General features: G+C 58.6%; 1 protein-coding gene across 2 annotated transcripts in view; it reads right to left on the bottom strand.

Annotated features, from left to right (window-relative positions):
- Nucleotides 1–2059: 2059 nt before the first annotated feature.
- POC1A (POC1 centriolar protein A) overlaps nt 2060–25947 on the bottom strand; it is a 69949-nt gene continuing 46061 nt past the window's right edge. For both annotated transcript variants that reach the window (XM_040628722.1, XM_040628723.1), the window contains 2 exons: nt 21442–21585; nt 2060–2254 (listed from right to left, as the gene is read on the bottom strand). In XM_040628722.1, coding sequence (XP_040484656.1) covers nt 2156–2254; nt 21442–21585 — 243 coding nt within the window. In that variant the 3' untranslated portion in view covers nt 2060–2155. The remainder of the gene's footprint in view (nt 2255–21441; nt 21586–25947) is intronic.

The following is a 25947-nucleotide window of genomic DNA, read 5'->3' as shown; positions in this document are numbered from 1 at the left end:
CTGGTGGCTGCGTCCAGCAGGTGTGTGACTGTGCAGGAAACCCAGGAGGGCCCGGCCTCTCCGACAGCCCGTGGCTGCCTGCGCGTGGGAGAGCCCAGGGTGGGCTCAGAGCAGCAGATCGTGCGCGGTGAGAGGGCTGAGGAACCGGGCTGGGGCTTCCGGGGACGGAGACGACACCACTGGCCCAGGCCATTTCCCAAATCCCTAACAGGCTCTCAATCCACATTTTCTTCACAGAGAAATTCCCAACTCGATCCTGGTGTGAACTGAAGGCAGGGAGAGGGTCACCCTGGCCTGGCCTGAGGGCAAGAGCTGCCGCGCGCTGCCCGGAGCCCTGGCTCCTGTCCTGCTGTCCCCAGTGCGGGGTACCATCGGTGTCTCTGGCGATGACCTCACCCTGGGCTGGCGGCTCAAATCACCAGAGCCCCAACACCGGGACCTCCAGCTTCAGCTCTGGAAGCTACCACAGGGCAGCCGGCATGGGAGGCGGTGACAAGGCTGACCCCACAAGCTGCACCCTGAGCAGGTTCACTTAGGGTAGCCCAGATTCCCTAAACGCCTTTACGGAGGGGGGCGCCCTGACCTCCCGAGGCATCCGAGCGCCTTACCCGCCAATTCAGACCCGCAGGCCCGCCGGGCTCTTCTACACACGCGGGGCCATGTGGGAGGCCTCGGCAGGCCCCGAGCCTCCGGAAGAGCCCGGGCCAGCAGCCTCTCCCCCACTCGCAGCTCCGGGGGGCGTGCCTACCTCCTAGCCACCTGGAGGGGTGCTGCCACCACTGCCTCAAACAAGACACTGAGGCTCCGAGACGAATGTGATGTCACCACGTCGAGGCGACGTGGCTGGCCAAAAGGCAGAGTCTGAAGCCTGTGACCCTGGACTGTGACTTTTTCCCCACCAGCTGGAGGAGGCTTCCCCACTGTTGCCGTTCGTCAGGGCTCCACGGAGGCCGCCTCCTTGTCAGCCCCGGCTCCTCGGCATCCAGGCTCTGCGCCCGCCTGGAAGCCGCAGAGGCTGGGAACCTCATTAGCTGTGTGGTACTGACAGCTCCCGAGAAGATCTCACTCGGCCCCCCGGCCCCCCAGGCCCCCCCAGGGCAGGGCAGGTATGTTGAAGGATAAATACCTCCCTGGCTGGCTGGGCCCTAAGAAGCCAAATGCTGAAGGCACGGACGGCAGCCAGACGTGTGGAGAACACTTGCCCGGCTCTCCCTGCGCGCGTGCATGTGGAGGAGCCCACAGGAACCCTCTCGAGCAAATGGAAAGGCAGGTGCCGGAGTCCTCCAGGGCCCCATCGGTGACGCCGGCTGGGGCCAGCCAGAGGGCGGCGGGTGCTGGGCAGGGGCGCTGGCTGTCCTGGCTCCCCCGGTTCCCTGAGCAGATGCAGACAAGAGTGTCCCAAGCACCCGAGGGGACCTGGCAGGGGCCGAAGCCACTGCTTTCATTCTCCCTCTAAGGGCCCCGGGGAGGGGGTACTGATAAGGTCTCACTCAGAACAAGCCACTTTTATGACAAGCTCAATAAAGTCCATTTTAATTTCAGAGTCCTTCACCCCCATGCATACAGAGGAGGAAGCCACCGGGCCCCAGGGAACACGTGTGGAGCAGAAATCAAGGCCACTTCGAAGCCACCGCCTCCTCGCCCCCCCACCAAGTGCATGTTCCCGGATAAACCTGACTCAGATGGGCCCACGTTGGGCCTTTTGTCAGATTTAGAGAAAGCTTCTGGCTCACCCATCCTATGGGCAGTCTGCTGCTAAGCTGTCATGGGTGGGAAGTGCCAGGCATATGGCAGGGAGGGGGACAAACCCCTGTAAGGCAGCCTGGGGCTACCTCTTCTGGGGGGGGGGCTGCGATCTTCGGGCCCATTAGGACTCCGAGGCAGCATACATTTTCAAGTGACTCCTTCGTATTAAACCAAACGTAGTCCACTCTGCGAGCGCGGGCCCTGCCCACGGAGGCCTTCCACTGCCAGGGGCAGAGCCTCGGAGTGGACAGCAGGTGGCGGACAGCAGTGCATAACCTTGGGGGCTCGGGGACGCACGTGATTCCCACAGAGCTGAATCCCCTTCATTTATTCACCCAAGTCCCATAGTACAAATCCCCGGCCTGCCACCCCCCAAAATCGACCGAGCTCTTGATTCTCGCCCCCCTGATCACGGTGGCGTTCTCTGCATGATTAGCTGCTGGGTCTCCAGGCACTGCTTCAGCTTGTCTTCCGTCAGTGTCAGCCGCTGCTCCAGGATGGAGACCGTCTGCAAAACAAACGGCGGTCAGGCTTCAGGGGTCGGAGGGGCTACACGGTGGCCCTGGGGATCCCCTCAGCCTGTCCCGCTCAGCTGCTCAGCCTGCTGTCCTGTCTGGTCCCTGTCTTGGTGGCTGTTGGGGACAACTGCGGCCTTCGTGTCTCCTCCTGGCTCTGCACGGCTGTTCTCTGATGTCCATGGGCAAGGGGAGGACGCAGTGAGGGAAGGGAGGCAGCGGGTCCCGCAGCCCTCGGTCCTTCCCCAAGACAACCAAGGGTCAGGATCCCCAGCCCCGGTAGTCTGGCACTTAGATGGGAGTCCGGAGTGCAATCTCCTCCTCACTGGACTGGGCTTCTGTCCACAATCAGCCAGAGACCATCACCCATCTCCGTTCCAAAGGTAAGAAAACGACACCCCCAAATGAAGGCACCCCATCTGGGTCCTGCCCACGTCTCAGGCCCTTTACCTCTGCACCTGGAGGGGCTTCCCAGGCAGGGAGGTGAGTGACTGACCGCCCCTGAGCTTAGCAGGGCCTCTGCCTGTCCGAGTCCAGTGAGGACCACTGCAGGAATATGCCATCTGGGAGTTAGGCCCTAACTCCATTTCTGAGCCCCTTTTCTCCTCTGTAATGGAAGCACAGTGCCAAGGTCACAGGACTCCTAGAGGCCTCAAGGTGACTCAGGATGGTGGCCAGCACTTCTTAGCTTGACCCATGTTGGCAACGCTTATCATCACGTTGGCTTCCGGAGGCTGAGCCCTTGCTCCCCGGCCTCTCTTGCACACCCAGCATGGCTGACCTGTGGACAGAGCTGTCTGGCCGGTCAAATGCCCCCAGCTGCCGGGCTGCATGTGCCTTATGGGCCAGGGCCAGTCTCGCAGACATGGCTGCTGGACAAGGCTGCAAAAAACCTGCTCACCTTCTCTGGCTCTGGACAGAGTGCTGGCAGAGGGGCGGTGCTGTCTGGGAGCCCGCGTGCTCCCCACAGAGCAGCTGGCCCACTGCCCTCAAGGACTCCCGCCCAGGGCCTGCCCAGCAGTCACACGGCCAACCCCAGCCCTCGCCCAGCCGGACCCACGCTGGCCATGACAGCTGAGCTCCCCTTCACCTCCTCCTCGAGGGCTGGGTAAGCGCCTGTGTGTGCCAGGCCTGCACCAGGCACGGGGTGAGTCCGCCATGAACGAGGCAGGCTTGGTCCCTGTGCGGTGCCGCCTACAGCCAGCAGAAAGGGGTCAGATTAAGAAACAATACTTTCTATTAATTTTACCCGTTTGTCTGTGGGCTTTCCCAAGAGGTTTTGCCACCTTCCCTGAGGCTCCAAGGAGGCTCTGGGCCTTGGTCCAGTGAAAAGGAAACTTTCCTTTCATACATTTAATAAAACATTGAAACATTTTGGGAGGGAGTTTCCCCTCTCAGGCTGCTATAAATTCTCACAGCATCCCGCACGGATGTCAGCTGCTCATGGAGGCTGCTCCTCCTGGCGGCTGGCCCTCTCTAAGCGAGCCGGCCTGGGCTGCAGGGGCCCTGAACCCTGGGGCACAGGCCTGAGCCTGACAAGGTGCACGGCGCCCTGACAGGCAGAGCTGGGCTGAAGGAGATAGTCACACTCCCCCTGTGCTGGCCAGAAGCCGCGGAGGGGTCTGTACCTCGTAAAAGTGGCGGCGGAAACAGCCCCTGGCTGGCCCAGAGCAGCGTTCCTGGAAGTTTCCACTGGCTGCTGCGAAACGCGCGCTGAGCCAAGCTCCAAAATCATTCCTCATCCAGACTTTTTCCGATGGCCCCGGACTCCAGGCCACAGTGGGGGAGCCAGCCTGCTTTTCCTCTTTGCCCACCCCCTCCCCGCCCCTTTTAACTTTTCACAGGGACTGAGTCCTCAAATGTGGAGGCAGTGGGTGCTGGGCCAATGTCAATACCAGGGGCGCCCCGCATTTCATGAGGTCTCCACTTCGTTCCACGGGGGGCCCATACTCCAGCTCAGGAGAAATATGGCCATTTATCCATGTTAAATTTCTTTAAACATAAATGCACACAACTCTTTCGTAGGCCGCCCCCTGGAAGGAGGGTGCCAGCCTGGTTGTGGGCCTTTCCTTTGGGAGCTGTGAGGAGGTGCTTTGTGGCATGTTATAGACAAAAAGGCTTACAGTCCACTATTCCTCAAAATCTGCAGCTCCTCCTTCTCCCTGCCGTTCTCCCGCTTCTCCCCTTTTCCAGCTGCAGAAGACTCTGGAAGAGTCATCATCTCTGTGTTTGGTCTCTACTTCCAACTCCCCGCGCCCCCAGCGCGCTCTCCCGAGATGCTGAGCGGCAGTCACCATCTGGGGCTGAGGTCCGCCGGGCTCTTCACGCTCACATTTGATCCCACCCGACCCCCATTTGAGCCAGAAGGATGGGCCAGAGAGAGGAGGACGATTTTCGGATATGTGTTCGTTAGAACATTGTCCGGCGTTCTCTGTTCCACTTTTCCTTCATAATACTACTCTAATAAAGCGTGGGGTGTCGTTTTCATGTAAAATGGTATCTCTCAAGATAAAGTGAAACCTAGAAATCCCAATGTCTAATTTCGCTGATGTGTCTTCCCTCCACCAGGGGACAGGTCTCCCCCGTGACGGAAAGGCTGCCTTTGGGGCACTTGAGGAGCAGAGGCCAAACACGCTCAGGGCTGGCAGTGCAGACAGCAAGAGGGCAGGCGGGCCACCTGCGGGGACTCAGCCCAGGCCACCATGGTGCCACCATGCCTCGCAGCTGCTGGGGCCTATGCGGGGACGGGAAAGCATCTGGGATAGCACATGGGTGGGCGAGGGCATCCCCAGCAAGGCCCAGTTCTGGGCCGTACTGTGTGGCCTTGTTCACATATCAGGCATATGGCAAGCCCCAGCGAATACATGCTGTCTCAGCATCTGGAGGGCAGAGGCCGTTCCTCCCGCTGCCCAGGGCCACACCAAGCAGGCTGTGCACCCCGCTTCGTGCTCCGGGTCCTGCCACACAGGGCGCAGAGATAAGGCCCACCTGCCCCAGAGGGTTGGGAGGAACACTACTGAAGCAAACAGCTCCACAGCCTTCCAGACACCCCCCGGCCCCCCCCGCCCCCCCCTCACCTTCTCACCCTCCTTTCACTCAGGGCAAATGACAGCTGGCCTTGCAAGCAGCCCCTGGGCCCACGCGGCCCCTCCCCTTTCTCTGTGCAGAGAAGCGGTGGGTCAGAGGTCTGGTCCCAGCCTCTCCCCCTGATAAGTCCCACAGCTTATAAGTCCCCAAGGAGGTATAGGCTGGGTCTGGTGGCAGATGCTAAGGGAAGCAGCCCTGCCTGACCAGGGTGCCTGTGGGCCTCTGACTTTTCAGCAGGGCAAAGGAAAAGTGGAGAAAGGGCTGAGGAGGCCAGGCAGCTGGCTGCTGGGCAGACCTGTCTGGGCAAGGTGACCTATCTCCTAGGCCTCCTGCATGCTAGGGTCCAAACTCCTCCAGAAAGATCCTTCCTGTCTGTGGACCTTGGAGAAACCGGGCAACTCATTCCGCCTCTCTGGGCCTTGTGCCATCCAGGCAGCTTACTCTAGAGTCCCCTCTGTAACTTGGGTGTGGAGCCCAGACTTGAAGGGAGACTCGTGGGAAGACCCAGGACAGGCTCTGGGCAGGGGGGCGGTCATCCTGATGATTTCTGACACACTCTGCTCCAGGGGCTGCTCTTGGCCACTGACGTTCATGGAGTGCTCATGACACGCCAAGAACTCTTCAATAATCCTTCCGGGCGGGAGCCTTCGTCATCCTCATTTTTCACATGAGGAAACCAAGGCACAGTGCTATGAAGCAACTTGCCTAAAGTCCCATAGCTTGACAAGCCAGGGCCGTGAACTGCGGTGGCCCGGCTTCAGAGTTTGGGCTACGGCACTAGGAGCTGCACCTTTGCTCCGTCCCCGTCATGCACGTATGAGGTGAGGCCTGGCCTTATTCCTCCCCACCTGCTCCACCCATGCCTGAGGGCTACTGGCCATGTAACCCCAGGAGGCCTCTGTGTCCCCCACCCAATGCCCAAACTCAGGCAGCCTGAGAAGGAACCCGTGGATCTGTTCTTGCCCACCAGCAGCCACCTTCTGTCCTGTCCAGGTCACCTGGCTGGGTGGCTCCAGATGAAATGAGCAGAAGCAGTGGGAAGAGACAACCCCCCAGGGTCACCCAGCAGCCCCCTCACACCATCAGGCCACCCTCCGAGGCAGGTCCCAGGTTGCAGACGCCCCATACCCCATAAAGCAGTCTCTCACCTGACCGAACATTTAGGTTTGGAATATTCACAGAAGTCACAATTTTGGCTACCAATTTGTGGATAAAAGGGACATACCAACAAGAACCTTTTAGTAGATATGCAATGAGAAACTACCCAAACACTTGAATTTAGACACTGTCTTTCCCTGGGGTGCCGTGTCACTCAGCATAAGTGATCAGTTCCCAACACGCTATGGAACTCCCCCCGCTCCCTGCTGGTGCCCCCCCCCCCCACGGGGCTCCACTAAACAAGGCACCTCTCTCCCTGAACCGCAGTGACAGGAAGCAGGATTCGGACTCCCCGCCCGGGCACCGTCACCCCTCGCCTAACACCGTCCACTTCCAAGGTCACAGGAGCCCCAGCAGTTTCATCGTCAAAGTCACACCTGTCAGAGGGTCACCTGGGGACTTGTTTTCGAACCACCTTCTGCTGCTGTCACTGGCAATTTCCAGGAAGTCACGGCCTTGGTCATGGGAAATAGCGCCCTTAGAAACATTCCTGTTTGCTGTTGAACGTATTCTGTTCTCTAGACTGAGGCCCGGCACGCTCGGCTTGTGGCCCACTTCTGTAAGGAAGGTTCTGCTGTCATGCCCGTCTGTTTACGTAAAGTCTATGGCTGCTTTCTGGCGAGGATGGCAGGTTGCACAGCTGTGAGAGAGACCCTCTGGCCCACAGAGCCGGAGAGTTCCTGTTGAGAACATTTGCAGAACCTTGCCCCAGACTCTCTTCCCGCACTCCTCCTCAGCGCGCAACCCCGGGGCTGGCCTGTGTCGCCGAGGGTGACAACGGCACACACAGACTCGGCTGGGCCCGCAGGGTGCACACCGCTGTGCGGAGACGAGTCCTATGCCGCAGGACGGAGCAGCAGCGCGTGCTGGGAAGAACCGAGGGGTCTGGGTGGGGGACGTGGCCCCAGGAAGGGAGGGGTGAGCAAAGGCTACGGAAGAGTTCAGCAGGCAGCAGGCAAGAAGGGCGCTGGGGCCAAAGGGTCAGTGCGCACGGAGCCCGGGGGTGGCAGGGAGAGAAACGAACAGGAGGGATGGAGCAAAGGAGGCCCGTGTGCAGGAATGAGGAAGGGCCTCACAGAAGCGGGAGATGGGGCCAGGGCCTGCAGAGCATGCCAGGGGGCCTTGCCTTCAGCCTCCGAGCACAGGACGGTGCTGGTAGTCCTAGGCCGAGTGGGGAGCAGGCCCCTCTGGCTGCCACACGGGGATGTTCTGGGGAGGGCCTGCATGGCTGTGGTTAGGCGCGTTAGCGGCCTAACCAGAGACGCCCACGAGGCATGAACCCCCACCACCTGGTGGTAAGTCAGACGGCAGGTGGGAGAAGGGACGTTCCCTGAGGCCCTGAACACAGGACGATCACAGGACAGGACGGCCCACAAGAGAGGTGCAGAATGGGCTCCAGACAGGAGAGGTTACGTGTGAGGCCCCTCTGAGGGGGCAGAGCGGGGGACGCGAGGTGGGAGAGCAGTGGAGGCACAAGCCCCCGGGCCCTAGACAGAATCCGGGGCATGATGATGCCGGGGACGCTGCTGAAGCCCCCTGGAAAGTAGCCTGGCCCCTCCGTGGGTGACAAGGAAGGGACAGCCCAATGCAGGAGACCCGACTGGGAGGAGGGTGCTGGAGGCATTGGGGACCAAAACCAAGAGCACGAGGGAGGCCAGCTCCGGCGGGGGGTGGGGAAGCGTCTGCGGCCTGACTTGGCTGCCTGAGCTCTCCAGAGGGAAATCCTCCCGGGAGACGCTGAACAAGGGCATCTTATTCGAATCCTCATGTTCCTGCTTAGCGGACAGCAGACACCGATCTGTCCCCTGTCAAGCCAACATTAACAGGCGAGCAGCTTCTCTCACTCACAGTTCAAGATGTGTAAGACGGTTCATGTAACACCCTGAAGGGCCTTCTGAGTGGGGTATAAAAAGAACCGATTTTAAAGTGACAGGCTTGTATTTTTAGTCCCCTAAGAACTTCCGTGATGCCCAAGAAGCTGCACCAAAATGCCAGTCCTCAGCCACATGTCTGGCACCCGGGGCCCCCAACTCCAAGTGGGAGACACCACAACATGAAGGACATTCCCACGGACACCGTGGCTCCGTACCTCCCACCTCAGACGCCTTTTCCCGACTGGCATCAAGGTGTCCGAGGCCGGCCCAAGGCTGCGGGGCTCCGGTGGCTGGACAGCAGAGCCCAGCTCCCACACTGTCCCCACGCCCACCAATGGCCCGAACGGGCCAGTCTGGGTGCCCTGCGTGGGGCAGAGCCTGGGTTGTATCTCCACTGACTTCCGAGGTGGCCAAGAGCACAGCCTCCACCCCTGGTGTGTGACAGGGACTCAGGCGTCTGTAGTGCTGCCAGAGGCCAAAGCGGGTTTGCAGGGCCTCCGCCTGACGGCGCTGCCCGAGAGGGCCGGGTGCTGGGGCTGAGGAGGCAGGGTGCTCCCATGGGCTCTGCACGGGCATCACGCGGAGGAGGCGAGAGTCCAGGGCTCCCCGAGGGAAGGAATCCCCCACCCTCGGAGGCCCCGCTCACCTCACGGAGCAGTGCGCAGTCCTCTCGGGGCCACTCTCTCCCTGCCAGTTCCACCATCACGCTTTCCCTGGGCTTGGTGGGCTTCTCCTTTGTCCTTTCTGCCTACTTCCCGGCCCCCCACTTCCTCAAGGCATGACCTCCCCTTCTTTCAGCCCTGCTGGCCTCTTGTTTCTCCCCAGACTGGTTTCCTTTTGAGGCGGGCTTGTCCTGCATTTTTTTCCTCAGCTCTTTCCCCTAGTCCTCATTTCTAGCTCCTTTTTAGGTCTCTTTTTCATCCCCTTTTCACTTGTGTTTGGGGAGAAGGCAAGAAAAGGAGCAGGATGTGTCTGTTCACAGAGAGTGAGCTCCAGGTGAAGTCCAGGCCCCTCACACGGCTCACCTCCTCTGGGGCTGACAGGCCTGGGAAGGAGCGCTCCAACTCAGTGCTTGGGAGGCCTTTGTGAGGAGATAACACGAGACGGGCTGAGGGAAATGCATGCCAAACACCAGCTACAGCAGGTACAAAGGCCCTGAGGCACAGAAGAATATGGCACACTTGGAACTCTCAAGGAGGTCAGTGTGGCTGGCCACAAGGAAGGTGGGGGAGGGGCCCCAGGGCTCTCAGCCAAAAAGCGACAGGAACCGGGAAGCCTCCACTCCCTGGCACTGCCTTATCACACTCACGGGTCTCAGCTAGTTTCTGAGTGTCCAGGTTTCAGAGCTGGTTCCAGAGTGAGTCTGGGGGAAGAGGCTCACTCCAGGAACTGGCCATGGCCAAGTGGAGCCTCAGCTGGACGTGAAACGGAAGGGAGTGAACTGGTACTTCAGAACACAGACCCGGGACAGACCCTAGGGACCAGGGGCCTTCCGGCAGCTGCTCCTCCGCCCAGAGCATGGCTGCTACTAAGACCTTTGCTGAAAGCTTCTCTCCTGTATAGCTCACAGGCAAACGTAGCAGGAAAGCTGAAGCCCTGACTTCCATGAAGCCCCGAGGGGCCACAGCACACCAACAGGGCCCTCCCGACACCCCCACCTCTGTCAGGTCCACCACAGGCCACACACAAGAGACTCTGGCTCAGAGGCGCTTCTAGGCACTGCTGTGGCCGTAGCACCGGTCCTGTCTGGGTTGGCTTTGGGCGAAGTTGCTCGGCCACGACTAACAGCGAGTAACGTTTTGGAAGAAGGGAGAAAGATGGAGGGAGACCAGCCAGCCATTCTATGTGCCTTTCTCGGATATTCGGCCAGTTCCTTAGAGAACACTCCTGCACGTGGGGGCCGCACTCTAGGCCTCCCTGCAGCACTCCCCCGTCCCAGCCTTCTCTCCTGCGGCCCCCTACCCCAGCCGGGGCGCTTCTCCGCGTCCACCTCCTGCTCTTAGTCAAGAGCCCTGGGTGAAGCATGAGGTGGTTTTTATCATCAACATCCCCTCCCAGGTCTCCCTGGGACATGGAAGGCAGGCTGGGCCAGAGAGCTCACCTCCAGCCACACGCCCCCCTCAAGCACTCTGCTGGGCTTGGGGCACAGGGTTGAGGGGCACTAAACCTGCCCTGGGACGGCAGTGTAGCCGGAAGCCGGGAGACCGAGCCATCGATGTCCGAACGGGGCAAAACAGACGGCGAGGCAAGAGGGTGAAGCAGCTGGGGTGGGGGCTGCCGCAGGCACGGGTACGTGCCAGGGCCGCGGAGTGGGGAGAGAGTCAGAGGGAGAGAAGGGAAGTACACAGGGCAGAGGCTGCACTGGGCAAAGGCCGCGAGAGAGCAGGGGGAGTGGTGAGCACAGTGGGGTGCTAGAGTGGGGGGGGGCTGCAGGAAGGGCTGACAGTATGCAGGAAACCAATCCCGTGACTGGACCGTGTTGTCCCCGACCCCTCTGGCTGCTGAGTCAGGCTGGGCAGCGCCTCCACACCAGGGCTCTGCTCGAGGAGGGTCCTCACCAGATTCGGGCAGGCTACCCACGCCCCAGGGCCCCCAACGTGCAGCAGGTGCCCTAGGCCCCACCTTCCGCCTCAGTTTCCCAGGATTCCTGGGTCACCCTTCACCTCCACACCGCTTCTGCCATGTCCCTTCCCTGTGCAGGAGCTCATCAGGGATAAAGGCCGGACTCAAGGCCCACGTTGCCTGTTACTACTGCTCTCTCTGACCAAAGCCACCTACCTAAAGCCCCACTCCAACCCCCCAAAGTCCTCCAGGTCCCACCCCCACACTTGGTGCCTGCCCTCCTCCTCTCCCAGGATGTCCTGGCCATAGCACCGGGTGGGCCCTTGGAAAATGCTGGAATGGTAACCTCTGGTCCCCACCTTCGTCCTGTGCGGTAAGAGCACAAGCTCCAGAGTTGTCCTTCCTGGGTTCAAATCTGAACTTGACTACGAACTTGCTGAGCGGCCTTGGGCAAGTTATCTGACTTCAGATTCCTCATCTGTACAATGCATCTGTCCAGGCTCCGCTGTCATACCATATTAATAGCCATTATTTATGTGGCCCTTGCTCTGGACATGGGGGTGTACTGTGGGCAACATGGCTCCCCACCCCACAGGGGCCACGGCTGAGCTCTGGGCTGCAAGGGGGCTTCAGGCAAGATGGGGCTTGATGGGGCCCCGAAGAAGGCAGCCTGCGGTCAGGCCTGGTAGGGACTGAGCCATCAGGGCACGTGGTGGTCTGGCTGCTCCTTAAAGTTCTCTTGTGACGGAAAGTTCCTTTTAATCACTTCCAGGCTTGTGGTTGACTTGGGCTCCTCCAGGCGGTCTCCCACAGGGGCTGGGGCATCCCAGCCCCCTCCCCCCAACCCAGAAGCCAGATTACCAGCAGTAGTGTCCCAGGCACCCTAGGGCTTAGGGGGAGGGCCCAGCTGCCCAACCACACCACTGGCGACCCTGGTGCCAGGCTGCGGGACACATCCTGGCGTTGGCCACTGGCTCAATGCCCTTGTCTCGACTGCCGCACAGAATGTCTAACTTTCCTTTGGTTTCATAGCAAAGATGGAAAAATGTGGAATTAATCTCCTTTGTAGCATGGTTTTGACTTCACTCAGATTTTAAAGATCTAAAACAGATGCAAGAAAAGGGGAATCTCTTTGCTGTGGGGTCTTGTGAGCTATCAAAACAAAGTGGGGCTGCCAGGCTCAGTGCCCGCACAGCTCTGCCTCGTCTCCTGCCAGCTCCAGCTTTGTCTGCTGGTGTACGTCTGTGTGTGTGCGCACGCGTGTGCACACGCAGGGCGCTGTTTTGCGGATGGTGCCCTGGCCAGCCAGCTGCCATCTGTCGGGGGTGAACGGGGGCCGTGAACGGGGGCCGGAAGGGCCGGTACGGCTTCCTGGGGACGGGGCTGCTGATCTGAGCCCAGCCCTTCCCACAAGCCAAGGCTCTGCCTCTCTGCCCCAGCCTCTGTCCAGTGCCCCGTGGTCTGTGGCACAGGGGCCTTCGAGTCAAAGGTGCAAATGCTGCCCCTTGACAGCCTGTTGACATCCATTAGTCCGAATGCCAGCCTCACCAGGACAGGGGCTTTTGTCTATTCTTGCTCACTGCTGTCTTCCTGTTTCCAAGCACAGCTCCTGGCACATAGTAGGTGCCACACTGGGTGCTGGATGGACAAATGCCAGGCCCTGAGCATCATGAAGATGCAGACAATTTAGGTCCTGCACCAGCCAGCCCAGGTCCCCGTGAGCCCTCCTGGCTAGTGAGGACCCCCCATCCCGAGCTTGGGCCTTGGACCCGGCAAGCTTGAGGGCCCAGTGGGGGAGGGATTGGAAGGTAGGTAGGCCAGAGGGGCCCCTGACAGCTGGCCTTGTCCTCAGCAGGATGTGGGGGTGCACAAAGTGGGGTGGGAGTCTAGGAAGCAGCCCACTTCCTCCCCTTCCCAGCTCAGGCCTCATTTGATGAGGGCGAACAGCTTTGAGCCCTGAGCTTCAGAGGGGAAGAAATGGGAGATTCCCTCTCATGCTGACGTCTGACAGACTAACTTGCCCAGGATCACACACAGTCGATGCACACCAAAATGTGTTTCTGAAGACATTCCTTCCAATCTCTCTGGGCTCAGCAACTGTCTTTTTAACCAACCCCTTTCACCCCCTAGTTTGCCGCTAACAACACAAAACGAGCCTTTGTCCCTTGAGCCCACAGGCCCGTGTTTCTGTTTCACATTATCTCAGGGATATAGGATTTCTCTGACGTTTTTGCATCCCCCAGCCCCCAGCTCTACTGAGGATTAGCTCTCTTCGGGAAGCAGATGAAACACTATTTTCTATTGGTGGATTAGCCATGGGACTAAGGAATCTTGGCTAATTTACCTTCCTTGTGGCTTAAAAGCAGCTCCTTTTAAATGAACACAGGCTTGTCCATCTTACTACTTACCCCCAAAAGAGAAGCTATAAAAACTGGGTCCACTCACCACCATCCGTAAAACTGAAAGCTCCTGGGACCCATGGGGTGCTACCCACACCAGGACAGAAGGTCTGAGCTGCATATCCCGCCAACACTGGCCTGAGTTCAAGCTCATCTCTTTGTCAGCCCTCGGCAGGCCACCAGGGAGGCAAGGGTCTAACCGGGACAGGCCCTAAGGTGCAGGATGCCAATCGCTGCTCGGCCAGAGGCTCTGCTGTACTCTGACTCCGGGGTGAGTCCAAACAGGGCTGAGCATGGAGCGTGAACCTTGGCTTGGACCACCCTCTGCATTCCATTTCTTCAGAAGTTGATTCTTCCAACAATCCGTAACCCAATGCGGTAATTAATTTACCACAACCTGATAAAACACAATCATCCCAAGTCAGACAAACTGTCAGGTAGTTTGCTGGAGGCCTCAGGACAGCCTGACAACCCAACAGGACCAGCTCGGGGAGGAAGGGCTCACAGGATTCCCCTGCCCTGCTGAGGACCCACTGATCCATGGTAGGAAAGCCAGCCTCTCATCTTGGATGGTTTTCTGGAGCCACCAGCTGGGCCCAGATCAGAAAGGGGGCATGGAACCACTTCCCTGGAAGCCATGCCTCTCTGAGTTTAAAGCATCTTTCTGGTTTTTCTCCCACAGTCCAGGCCTGCAGAGGGCCGTCCACGGGGCAGGCGGAAGAAGTGCCAGGCCCGACTGTAGCTCTCACCGACTCTGCTCTGGTGGCACTTCGTTTGGGAGAGTGCCAAATGGCCACAGGGTCAGCTGTGACTTGGTTCACCACAGAGCCACGCAGGCCTATTTGGGGCTGCCTGTCACAACCAGAACACTCACAGGCCCCTTCTTGGGGCCAGCGCTTAGCCCTTTCCTGGAGGGCCCCTGGGTCCACAGAGGAGCGAGAGCAAACCACCCGCAGTCCCCTTCCTCCCTCCTCTAGAGTAATCCCAGAGTCAGTCTGAACGAGATGCCCCTGCATGGGCCCTGTTCTCCCACTCCGGCCCCTGCTCCCCTCTCCTGGCTCCAGGCCAGCTCAGGGCCTCACAGGCGAAATCTCCTAGGACCGTGAACATTCCCAGGCCCCCGAGGTAACTGCAGCCATCCCAAGCCCATCTGGTGGGCGGGGGGCTTCGATCTGCAGCTTCTTTGGAGAGGGGTGCTTTTTGCCACAACCGCCGAGGAGATGGAGCTGCCGCGCAGCCCGCCACGCACGCACGAACACGAGCTGGTCCTGTCTTTGAGTGCCGCTGGCAGCGCCAGCCTTTGCTTTTTGCAAAGCCAGGGAAGCCGCTGGCTACACTGCCAAAACGAGCAACCGGGCTGGGGAAGGGCCAGGGCCCAGCCCTCTGTAGCAGGCTACAGTCAGACCCCAAGTATGCCTCTGACACAGACCACAGAGTGTCCCGTCCCCAGGAAGCAGCCTCTTGACAAAGGAAAAACAAATCTCTTGTCTCCAAACCCCAAGTGGCGGGAGTGCAGGCTGTCCTGAACTTGACTTTGGCCCAAGGGCAGCTCTTGAATGTCTGTACAGAGGAGGACAGCTAGACCCCCTCTGAACGACGTAGGCCAGGTGGCCAGATGTGCCGACGTGGAGAGAGGGACCACATTTGTGGGAAAGAGGAACCACCACCCTAGGCCACTGCCCGTCGGAGGGCTGCACGCACCCTATAAACAGGAGTCCTGGCGGGGAGGGGGGCGAGATGTAAATTACGGCTGAATTATCCGATACATACACGCAAACGGAGCTTTCATGTTAGCGTGTTGCGCAGCTGGGGGCAGCTGGGCAGGATGACATTCACACGATACCTTCCCGATGGGTTCGGTCCGGACGCACCTGGGAGAGCTCGCCCCCAGCTAAAACGGCACCACTGCTTTAAAATCTACAAAATCTGTTTGTACAAATAACAGTTTGTCTGCGCAGGAAAGAGGTACACCGAGAGCCCGAGAGTTGTCAGAGCAGGCCCTGCGTTCCCACCTTCCCCACCAGCACAGAACTAGGCGCCTCACCCAAGCTGCCCATCAAATAGGGAACCGCCAGGACCGTGGTGGGGAGGGTTGGGAGGTCTCAAAGCAAACAGGCCATTCCATCTAACTCCCCGAAGCACACAGACAAAAATCCGTAGCCTTGTTGAGTTAGGTCAGCAGAGTTACAACCTGGATGTTTCACAAACTCAAATGTCAGAGGCCCAAACCAGCGGGGCTGGGTGGGCCTGCCCCCGCCTGCTTCCCACTGCGCGCATGTTCTAGTCCCGGAGCCTGGCGGCCCCTGGTGAGTCACAGGAACCTGAACGTGACATCACAGCGTTGCTGTGGCCAGCCTGAAGCACGGGTGCCATAAAAAAACATAGTTGGAGCAGGAATTTCATGGTTTGGTATTTTTAAAAAGCAGCAAGATGTGAAACTGGAGTCGAAAATAACTCTGCTGTGGGCTTCTGAGGCGAAACCGCCAAGCCATGTGTTGGGCCCAGGCCCCTCGCCATAGCCTCCCCAGCTCCTGGGTACTGTCCTCGCCTCGGCGCCCCACCCCTTGCTCTTGAGGAAGATCCAGGGACTTTGCAACGCCAGACACCACCCAAAGCTCTGTCACTCACAAGTCGCAAAGGAAGCAAAGGGGGCCAACGCGGGAGGTGAGCTCCTGCGGCAAGGCTAGTTGTGGAAAGCAGCCTCTCCCTGCTCACAGGTGAGTTTTCCAGCCTTTGTGAAAGGGATCCCTAGATCACCTGACACCCCCCCCCCCCCCAGAACATGAAAGGAAAGGTCAGGGCCTCTGTTATAGATACACGTTGAATGCCCATCACCGAGCAGGCAGGCCTGGCAGCCGCGGGGCCCACCCTGGAGTCCTTCCTCGGCGGGGGGGGGAATAGGAAGGTGACTCATGGAAAGAAGGCCCTAAGGGAAGTCCCGGCTCCACGTGAGGTGCTGACCTCTGCTGCCCACCCCATGGGACAGGCGGATGGGCAGTGCCTAGAGGCTCCCCTCTATAGCGGAGGAAACCAAGGCTTACTCAGATCTACACGGACAGAAAGAGGCAAAGCTGGGCCAGAGCAGCTGGGCCTCTTTTTCTGGACCTCGTAGTCCTCTCAAGTTGAGCCAAGTTTCTCAGAAAGAGAAGACTTGGGGAAGGCCCAGCAGGTCAGTGACCCGTGGTAGCCATAGGACAGGTGTGTGTTCTCTCCAGGGAGTGTGTGTGTATGTGGACAGGGTCACGAGAGGAAGAGGGGGTACCACTCAGCCCTAGCAGTTCTTGAGAATTCCCAAGCCGGGTTTTGAGGAGCAAAAAGTTTCCAAAGAAAAGCCTAAACTCGGGGCACCTGAGTGGCTCAGTCAAACGTCTGCCTTCAGCTCAGATCACGATCTCAGGGTCCTGGGACTGAGCCCCGCACTGAGCTCCCTGCTCATCAGGGAGCCTGCTTCTCCCTCTGCTCCTCTCCCCCTGCTTGTGCTCTCTTGCTCTATCAAATAAACAAAAACAAAAATCTTGTTAAAAAAAAAAAGAAAGAAAAAGAAAAATCTAAACTCCATTGTTAGGAAATACATTTTCCCCCCAACAACCATTAAAATAACTGGATTCAAAGAACAGCTATTACAATAAGTATACGTCTTGAAAGAGCTTCCATCTTTGCCTGATGCCTGGGTCCAGGTTCAAGGCTCCCATCTAATGGGCTCCACGACCCATCCCTGATTTTCAACAGCCCCCATGCACCCCGGTTCCCCATCACCTCCTGGGCTCCCCTCCCTGGACCTGGGAAAAGAGCTCTTCTTTCTCTCCCTCTATCCTACTGCCTAATCAGACCACTAGAGTCTCACTGGCAGCTCAAGGGCATTCCTGGGACTCAAGTCCAGCAGCTGCAGAGGGCTGTGGAATGTCCACTCCCGACACTCCTGTGTTACCTGGCCAGCCTGGTACTTTCCCCACACTTTCCTGGGAGCCCATGGGCTTCATGCTGTGCTTCACAGAACAGGTGGTGTCGGTCTAACACATCCAGTTAACCAAGGGCTTCCCAACAGTGCTCAAAGACACGAGCTTGCTCGACTGTCCCCACTTCACAAGGGAGGAAACTAAGGCTCTGGGGAACAATGTCACCTGCCCAAAGTCACCCAAGTGATGAATGATGGGGTCGGTCCTCAAATCCAGGAGGGCAGGTGTGTCCAAGCTGATGGGCAGATGGCTCACTCTGTTCCCCACAGCTGGTAGGGATGTGTACGGCCAGACCCACCCCAGCTGTTCAGAACATGGCATCCAGCTGGGATCGGGGTCCCAAGGAGCACAGTGGAGAAATCAGTGAAGCCTCAAACAGCAACCTCACAGAGGTAAGGAGGGGTGTCTCCGACACAAAGAAGGGCCAGGGCGAAGGGGTGTACTCTCTGGCCTGGGACCTCAGGGCTACCCAGGCTGTGACCACAGAGCAAGAACGTCTGGCCTTAACTTTCAGGAAGATCAAGTTTGGCTTGCAGATGGACTCCTCGATTAAGCCCTCCCTGACTACACTAAAACTCTCTAGCAGGGGAAGCTGCGGAGCCCTGGCCTACGGTGGGTTGAGCTCAGGATCACCTGGCATCCTGGAGAAGTCCCAGGCTGAGTGGCCCCTGGGGCTGGTCCGGGCCCAGCAAGCCGTTACTCACACCCTGTCCACACCTGGCATGATGCTAGCTGCTGGACACCAGGAGGCAGGATGACATGAGGGCCATGAAGGAGAGCCCTTGGAAAGTTGCGGGGCTCAGACAAACAGCAGGAGGAGGAAGCTGACGAGGAGAACATGATCCCCACCCTCTATGGACTTCCCATCTAAAATAACACTGCAGGGAGACCTGCGAAGCCAGGCCAAGCCAAAGGGCACACCCACCTGGGAGATGGACAAAGGCCTGTGAACCTTGCAATGCATTCCAAAGTTATCGCCCCGAATGGGTACACTTTCGAAGAACAATGTATCACTTTATAGAAAAGGCATTTCTAAGAAAATAAAATGGTACAACCCCAACTGGGGAGTCAAAGGGCTGGAATTTGGATGCTGCACATGGCCTGAGGACAATTTGTTTCCCCGGGGATGATGGGCCTTTTGGCCCACGAGAGAAGCCATGCTGCCCGCTTGCTGGCCTCAGACCCAGAGAGGGCTCGAGTGAGGAAGGGAACTTGACACCCCCGCTGCGAGGGCTGAGACATGGCTCTTCTGGGCAGGGAGAGAGTGGGGAACTGGGGGAACTGTTTCCGGTGCTGCTGTGATCCCGCCGCCACCGCTGCCAGGCCCTGACTAATGACAAGGGCAGCACATGGCGCTGCTGAGCACTGCTCAAAGAGCCTCACACGAGCTAACACACCCAATCATCCCGTGAAGTGGCTACTCTTATCAGCTCTGTGCTCCATATTTGGAAACTGAGGCAGAGAAGTTAAGCACCTTGCCCAAGGTCACCTAAGCAGAGTCACTGCTCTCCGTGGGCGCGCTTAGCCGCCTGACCTCCGGGCCACTGAAGAGGACTGAGACTGGTCCCGGGCGTTCAGACTGGCGCAGATGGGCCACGAACATCCAGAGAGGAGGACTCAGTCACTGGGCCACACCAGCCTGTGGAGCAGGAAGGCAGCTCCAAGGACTGTGAGCTTCTGCAACGGGGTGTCCTACACATGTCACCCAGGGGCTGAAGGCTCTGTGACTCACTCAGTAAACAGCCCCAGCCACTGCAGCCCCCCCCAGTTTTTCCTTGGAGGATGTTCTGCGGGTTGGAGGCCTGGAGGACCCGGAAGGCACCTTCCCTCTCAGAAGCCTCTTTGAAGTAGACTTCCTTGTGGGGGAGGGAAGGGGCAGTGAGGGGGGTGACACAGAGCAGAACAGCATGATTCAGATGACTCCGAAGTAGGAGTCCATGTTGGGGTAGCTGAGATACCCCTGCCCCTCCAGAGCACAGAGGCGCATCAGGATGGTGGGGAGTGCTCGCTGAGGGCGTAGCGTGAGGCCCATCCCCACAGACCAAGGAGGCTCCGAGCCCGGCTGAGTGACCTACATGGGTAGCCATGCACAGCAGGGTCACCTGGCTCTAGGCGTCGGGGAGCCTCCAGAGATGGGGCTGCCCACGGCCAAGCTGGTCCCAAGAGAAGGGGATGCCCAGTCCCACAGGAGATAGCGCTGGTGTCGCTCTGACACCTCAGCCAGAGCCCAAATCCAGGAGAGGAGGTGAGTCTGGGAAACCACCGGCGACCAAGCTCAAGGACAGCATGCCGGTGAGCACAAACGCACCTCCTACCACTTTGAAACTGGGCTGAGGCCTCAACTGGGGGCTTTGCCTGTGGCAACCAAGATTCCTTCTCAGGATGTGTCAAGTCCGTTAGGAACACTCAGGATGCACACTGTTTGGCAGAGCAGGTGACTGGCTGACAGGCCTGGCATCTGGCCGGGGGTGGAGTGCTGTTTGGATCTGCAAAGGGGCTGGACGGTGTGAGGTAGGACAAGGGAGCCACACAGCCATCCAGACCTGGGGCCAGAGGCCCAGGCCACAAGAGAGCTTTCATTATTCTTGGTGATGCCAGTTTCTTCCAGAATTACTATCGCACTCCGAACTGCTAACACGTAACAAAACCTCCCGTGCGCACCCCTGAAACACAGTGACGGGAAATGCTTCTAGGGCTATACTCCAATGAAGTGATCCAATGAAGCTATTTTTAACCATCTTCTCAGACTTAATTTCCAATTTTATCCTATAAAGTTCTAATTGATTCCACCTCCCCTGATCTCTCACTTGACAAGGCTGTGAAGAACAAGAGGCGGGCTTGGCAGTTTCTGACACGTTTGAGGTGGGGGATGCGCACGTTGCTCATACCTCTCTTCGCACAGACCTTCTTCTCAAGGGTTAACAGGCTTCCGGAAATGTCTGTCTGATGTGCCTATTATTCCCCACCACCACCACCACCCCCATCCGTGGCCACTGATGCCTTTCCCTTCAAAGGTCCTTTCTTCCCTGGGCCCAAGGGGTGCAGGACCAGCCGGGAAGCCATGACATGCCGTGGACCACATGACATGATGGAGAGCCTATCTCACCTGGCCCCATATCCAGAGGGAGGGAAAGGATGGCATGCCACTTCAGGTCCATTTCTGCCAGAGACTCAGGGGTCCTTTGCCTTCCTCCCACACCCTTGGTCTACCCATGAGCTGGCACAGGAGAAGGCGGTCTATGCCCACAGCCGAGGTGGGGGAGGGGCCTGATGACCTTTAAATCCTGCCTTGCCACCCCCCCCACCCACCACCACCTACATGCTCCCCTACCAGCCACGCTGGGCTTTGCTCATTGTTTGGATTGTGCCCGTGGCCCCCTCCAGTCCTACAGGCAGGCTGCTCCCTCTGCCAAGGCCACCCTCCTGCCCATGATGCCAGCTGCCACCTCTTGCCAGGGCATTCTGTGCTTAGGAAACTGTTGCACTCCAGTTCTGTATTAGGAACTGCCAGATGTACCTACACTCCAGAGGCCGGGGCCCACGTCTACCTTGCTGATGACACTGGTCAGCCCCACTACTAGCATTTACTGATGGGTCCCTAGAGCCAGGCATAAGCCAAACACTTCCCACAGATCCCTGTCCTTTAATCCTGACCACAAACGGGATGTGGAGTCCACGACCACCGCACATCACAGCGGAGCACAGCAGGGCTTGGAGAGCCGAAGGGATTCTGCCAAGGTTGCTTGCAGGATAAGAGCAATGCCAGCTCAAAGCCAGAGCCTGGGCTCCCAGATGCCTTGACTCACTGCTCACGGTTCCCTGGCACGCCCCTTGAGTGTGCCCACCCCGCGATGAGTGGGATGAATGGACAGTGTTTCTTTCCAAGCTCTGCTGCGGCCCAGGCCAGCCCTGGGAGGGCACACCCTGGCAGAATCCAGCATTGTCGATTTTGGGGTCCAGTGGCTTGGCCAGGACTCAGATGACTCTGAGAGCCAGGACCTCAGGGCAGGCACTGCAACTTCATTAATTTGGGCTGGAAAGTAGGTCCATTATGATGATGTTTTTTAAAAATATAGCACCTGCTGCCCAACTTCAAATGGTCCAAATGCCAGGCCAAGTGGGGTGAACGCACGTCACGGCCTACCTGGGTGAGGACGTCCAGCTGGCCCACGATGTGCTCCAGCGTGCTGGTCAGCGTCTGGGGCATGCTGATGGGCTCCTGGGTCTGGCTCTGCACCGACTCCTGACTCCTGCCTCTGCCTGGAGGGACGGGGAAATCCACTTCTGGCTAAAGACAATGAAAAGAAAGGGAGTCCTTTAGTACTCATTCGGTGCTTAAAGAAACGCAGAGAGAGGAATAGCCCCTCCAAAGGACGAAGTGGAAAACCACCAGCAAAAGAGAACATGAGTTCCAAATACTGGTGAGAAACTCAGTGTGGCACTCCTACACCCGGGCCATGCGCCCCCTTCGAGGACTTCCTTTCTGAGCAGAGGCCGTGAGTGAGGAGTGCCATCCAAGCACACGGCCATGAGGGCTGGAGGAGCCTGGGAGCGAGGGTCAGGGGGGCTGCTGAGCGCCCCCCGCTGGCTCCTGAAGCCCATCAGAGTGGCCAGGCTAGCTGCCAGGCTTCTCATGCAGCCTGCACCCTCCAGCAGGCCCCTCAGAGTCCGGAGACCCTGAAGTCCAGGCTGGCTCTGAAGTCACCTCTCTTCCTAGCAAGCTCAATGCCCATTCCCTAACCCCAGCGTGGGCACGGCCTAGAACTGGGGGGACGTTCTAACCCCGCCCTAGTGCAGAAGCCCTGGGAAAACAGGCATTGTATGTGAACATTCAGGTGCCTGGTGGGAATCAGAATCCAGGGGACAGGCACCCTGGGCTGCTGGAGACAGCCTTCCAGGGATGTGAGGGGTCCGTGTTCCTGCCTGAGGTGCTCCAGCTCCCAAATTCAGAAGCCAGCCTAACCTTGCCACTACCTCCACCCTCAGATACACACCCGCAATCCCTGAGCACAGGTGATGTCCTAAGGGGACTCATCCCAGTCCAACATGGGTCCCCCCAAATTCAGGCACCACTCTCCATACAGATGAACGCTTCTCCTAACCCAGGAAGCACACTGTGCATGTGTCCAGCAGGGTGGGATTCCTGGAGTCACCCGGTTCCCGAGGACACTGTCGGCAGATGCCCCAGTTTTGGTCTTGGAACCTTCCTCTGTGGACTTGCTCCCTGTGGGAACGACGTGCTGGGGGAGATTCACACTCTCGGCCGGCCTCAAAGCCCCAGTAACCCATAAAGGCAGCCACACTTGGGGCTCAGGGTTTTAAACCACAACCTCACAAACTTCCAAATGTTACCATGTCACTCCTTGGCTTTGCCAGTCCTCCAGGGCTCTCCACTGCCTTTGGGAGAAAATTCAAGCCCCCTGACAGGGCACCTCGCTCCGGCCTACCGCCTTCCACAGCTCTCCTCCTGCCTCTGCACCCTCTTGCCCAGTTCCCAAGCTCCCTATTGGAAGGCCCTCACCCACCCTTCCTTCCCCCTGCCCCCAGCATCCTAGCCTCCACTCGCTTTGCAACCCCGAATGCCTGATCAGCAGCTCTTCTGTGCCCCCCCACGCCGGCGCCTGCCCCACTCCTGCCCCATTCCTCCAGCTACTCCCTCTCCAGGGCCAGGACACATGAGTGGGACGAATCAAGGCTGGCCTGCCCACAGGGCCCACTGCCCATCCATGGGTCCGTGTCCCTCTCCCTGTCTCCTGCCTACGCTCACCACCCCTGTCCCTTCTGAATCTGGGACATCACTGGGCTCGAGGCTTGCCAGCTACCCATGGGCCAGAGCCAAGGCTACTCCACCCAGCCAGTAGAGTATACTGGCTATGACTGGGGCTCACCTAGGCTGCCTGCACACGTGCCCAGCAGTCGGCGTGCATCTGAGTCTGCCCATCTCCTGGATGGACCTACAGTGGCCCCGCCCTGGGAAGATGCTCTGCTCTGGACATGCTCACCTGGGAGGGCATCAGAGTCTCTGAAGAGAATCAGCCCAGGAGAGGATTCCCAACCAGCCAAGGAGGGCAGTTTGGCACATGGACCCTACTGCCTATTTTCCTTTATTTGGAAAGTGCTCTAGTCTCATAACTAGCAAACTCTCCAGGGCATGTCCATTTGAACCTGGAAAATCACAGGCTCTGGAGGTGAAAGGGAATTTGAAGGTGAGACACAGAGCTCGAAGGGTGTTCTCGAAAACAGGAGCAGTGCCATGAGCACAAGCCCATCATGAGTGTGTCCGCTCTGTGCTGCAGCCACTCTGTGAGACCTTCACCCACCAAGGCGGGGGCCCCAGTCCCCAGAAATCAATGCACCCGGCTAGTGTAGGCCCTGACAGGTGTGGGGGTTTTTCTTCTGCTTTGTAATGCAAGTGTTTGACTTCTTAACTGCCCAGGCATCCACTTCAGAGAGGCAGCCACTCGAAGAGGGCTATCTTGAATAAACACGCTACCAGCCCACGACCAGATAAAGAGCTGGGCCACCTCCCACCCACCACGGAGGTTCCTTTGTTTCCGAGATCTTGGTAGATTTTGATAACTGACCATATGGTCACGTCGTTTTTTTCTTAAATTCCCACTCTTATGCTTAAAATTCACCAATCAAGAGTGAGCCCTTAAAACCCCTAGGCCTCTACCCTCAACCCCAATAAAAGTGGAACCCCAGGGGCTCGCTCTATCTACCCTCTACCCTCAGCCTTGCTGTGCAGCCTCACGTGTGCTGTGTTATTTCTAGGTCCTGTAGGTATTAAACCTTCATTTTTTTCAAAGGTTCCTGATGGTTACTACCAAACGGTATCTTGCAATTATAAGAACTACGAGGGCCAGTTCAACCACAACATTGGTGATTGACAGAGACTGGCACACAGTTTCGGATCCCAATGCCTATGCAGGAGTCCACCCCAAAAGGAAACGTTTCAGAAGCCTCAACCAGCCCTCACCTCACTGCAGGAGCCCCCAGACCCAAGCAGCAATGTCGAGAGACAGCGGAGTGCAGCGGGGACTCAGAAAGGCCTTGGCCGACATCTGAGCTCCAGGACTGATCGGCGAGGGGGCCCTGGGCAAGAGGCTTAACCCCTCCGGGCCTCTACTTCGTCACCTGCAAGATGGGGGTGATAACTGGGCCTGCCCCCCAAAGGGCTGGGCTGTGGAAGGCACTTCTCTGATATCACCAGCAGGCTTTTCTTGAGAAGCAGCTCCAGGCCTGTGCCCACTGCTTCCGGAGGACCCCCTCCCCCACCACCACTTCCAGACTTGCACACTCTTCCTTTGGGCAGGGAGTCCCCATGGCTCTCTCAGGAAAGGCCACGAGAGGGAGGGTGGGAGCCAGGTAGCCCTCTGTCCCGACAGCCAGCATCCTCAAGGAGTGGCCAGACGGGTGCTGCCTGCTGCCTGGGAAGGACGGAATGGAAAGTCTGAGTGTTTCTGAAAAACGGCCCAGAAACTGACAGAGCCGAGCTGAGTCTCTGGAAGCACAGTGATGATGGGGAGTGGGGGGAGCAGGGGGGAGCTCTGCTGACTCGCCACGGGAACCCTTCTTCTGAGCCCCAATGGAGCCGGCTCCAAAGGTGCACTAAGGACAGCAGCCACGTGCCAAGCCAGGGAGACCGCCTGTGGAGGACAGGGCCGCGGGAACCGCCACATTCGCCTGCCCACTCCGAGCTCTCGCAGGCCGCGGCCCGGTTACAACAAAGGAGACGGAAGGTCAGGGAGCAAGTGACCGTCGGGAGGGCCCGGCATCAAGCGTCCCTCACAAGCCCGGGGTCCTGCCTGGGCCAGGCTACCCCTCTGGCCGCGCTGTCTGGTCCTTGTCTTCCCTGCCCCAGCACACGGCCCTCTTCTGCTTCCTGTCCGCTGTCACCGGCAGACCCTACCGCACCTCACACGCCACCAGGCCAGCATATAGAGATGGCGGTGGCTGCTGTCCACTTGTTACCTACCACGTGCCACCACGTGCCAGCGTTTACACACGTCACTTCACTTCACCCTTACACTAGCCCTTCACAGCAGGCGTCATTACGCTTATCTTTCATATGGCGAAGCAGGCCCAGCGAGGTTAACAATCTTGCTCGCAGTCACCCACGGAATGACGGAGCTCGGATGGGAACCCACAGTCCAGGCCGTTCCCTGACATCAGGCCACCTCTGATGGGTGACATGGCCTGCAGTTTTGCCCCCCCATGCCTTCCACATACATCCTGTGTCTAGTGCTTACTTTCTGCGTCACTGCCCCTCCTGCCGGCCCTGGAACGCCTGCCCGGCACAAAGCTGGACACAGAGCAGGCCCTCCACACACCCCGGCCACCTCCAAGGGCCCGGCCCACCACGGTGACATTCCTGGGTAATGAGACCTTCCCCAGGCACGGGGCCCGCGGCCCTACCCCACACAGCGCCACAGCCACTCACCTGCACTCAGCACCTGCACTCCAGCACCGTAGAGATGCGGCCTTCCCCAGAGCCGGGCAAACAAGCCGTAAGCAGAGATAAGGAGATGACGAACGGGAGTGGGAAGGGACGCACGTACCCGGCTGTGAGTAATGACAGTGATGGAACACCCGGAGCAGCACGTGTGGGGGAAACCTTATCAGTGCTTTGCCCGTTCAACATCAAAGG

This window comes from Ursus maritimus, unplaced genomic scaffold, assembly GCF_017311325.1.
Source record: "Ursus maritimus isolate PB19 unplaced genomic scaffold, ASM1731132v1 scaffold_14, whole genome shotgun sequence".
Taxonomy (NCBI): Eukaryota; Metazoa; Chordata; class Mammalia; order Carnivora; family Ursidae; genus Ursus; species Ursus maritimus.
The sequence above is the reverse complement of the archived record's forward strand: the minus strand, read 5'-3'. Positions and strand labels throughout refer to the sequence as shown.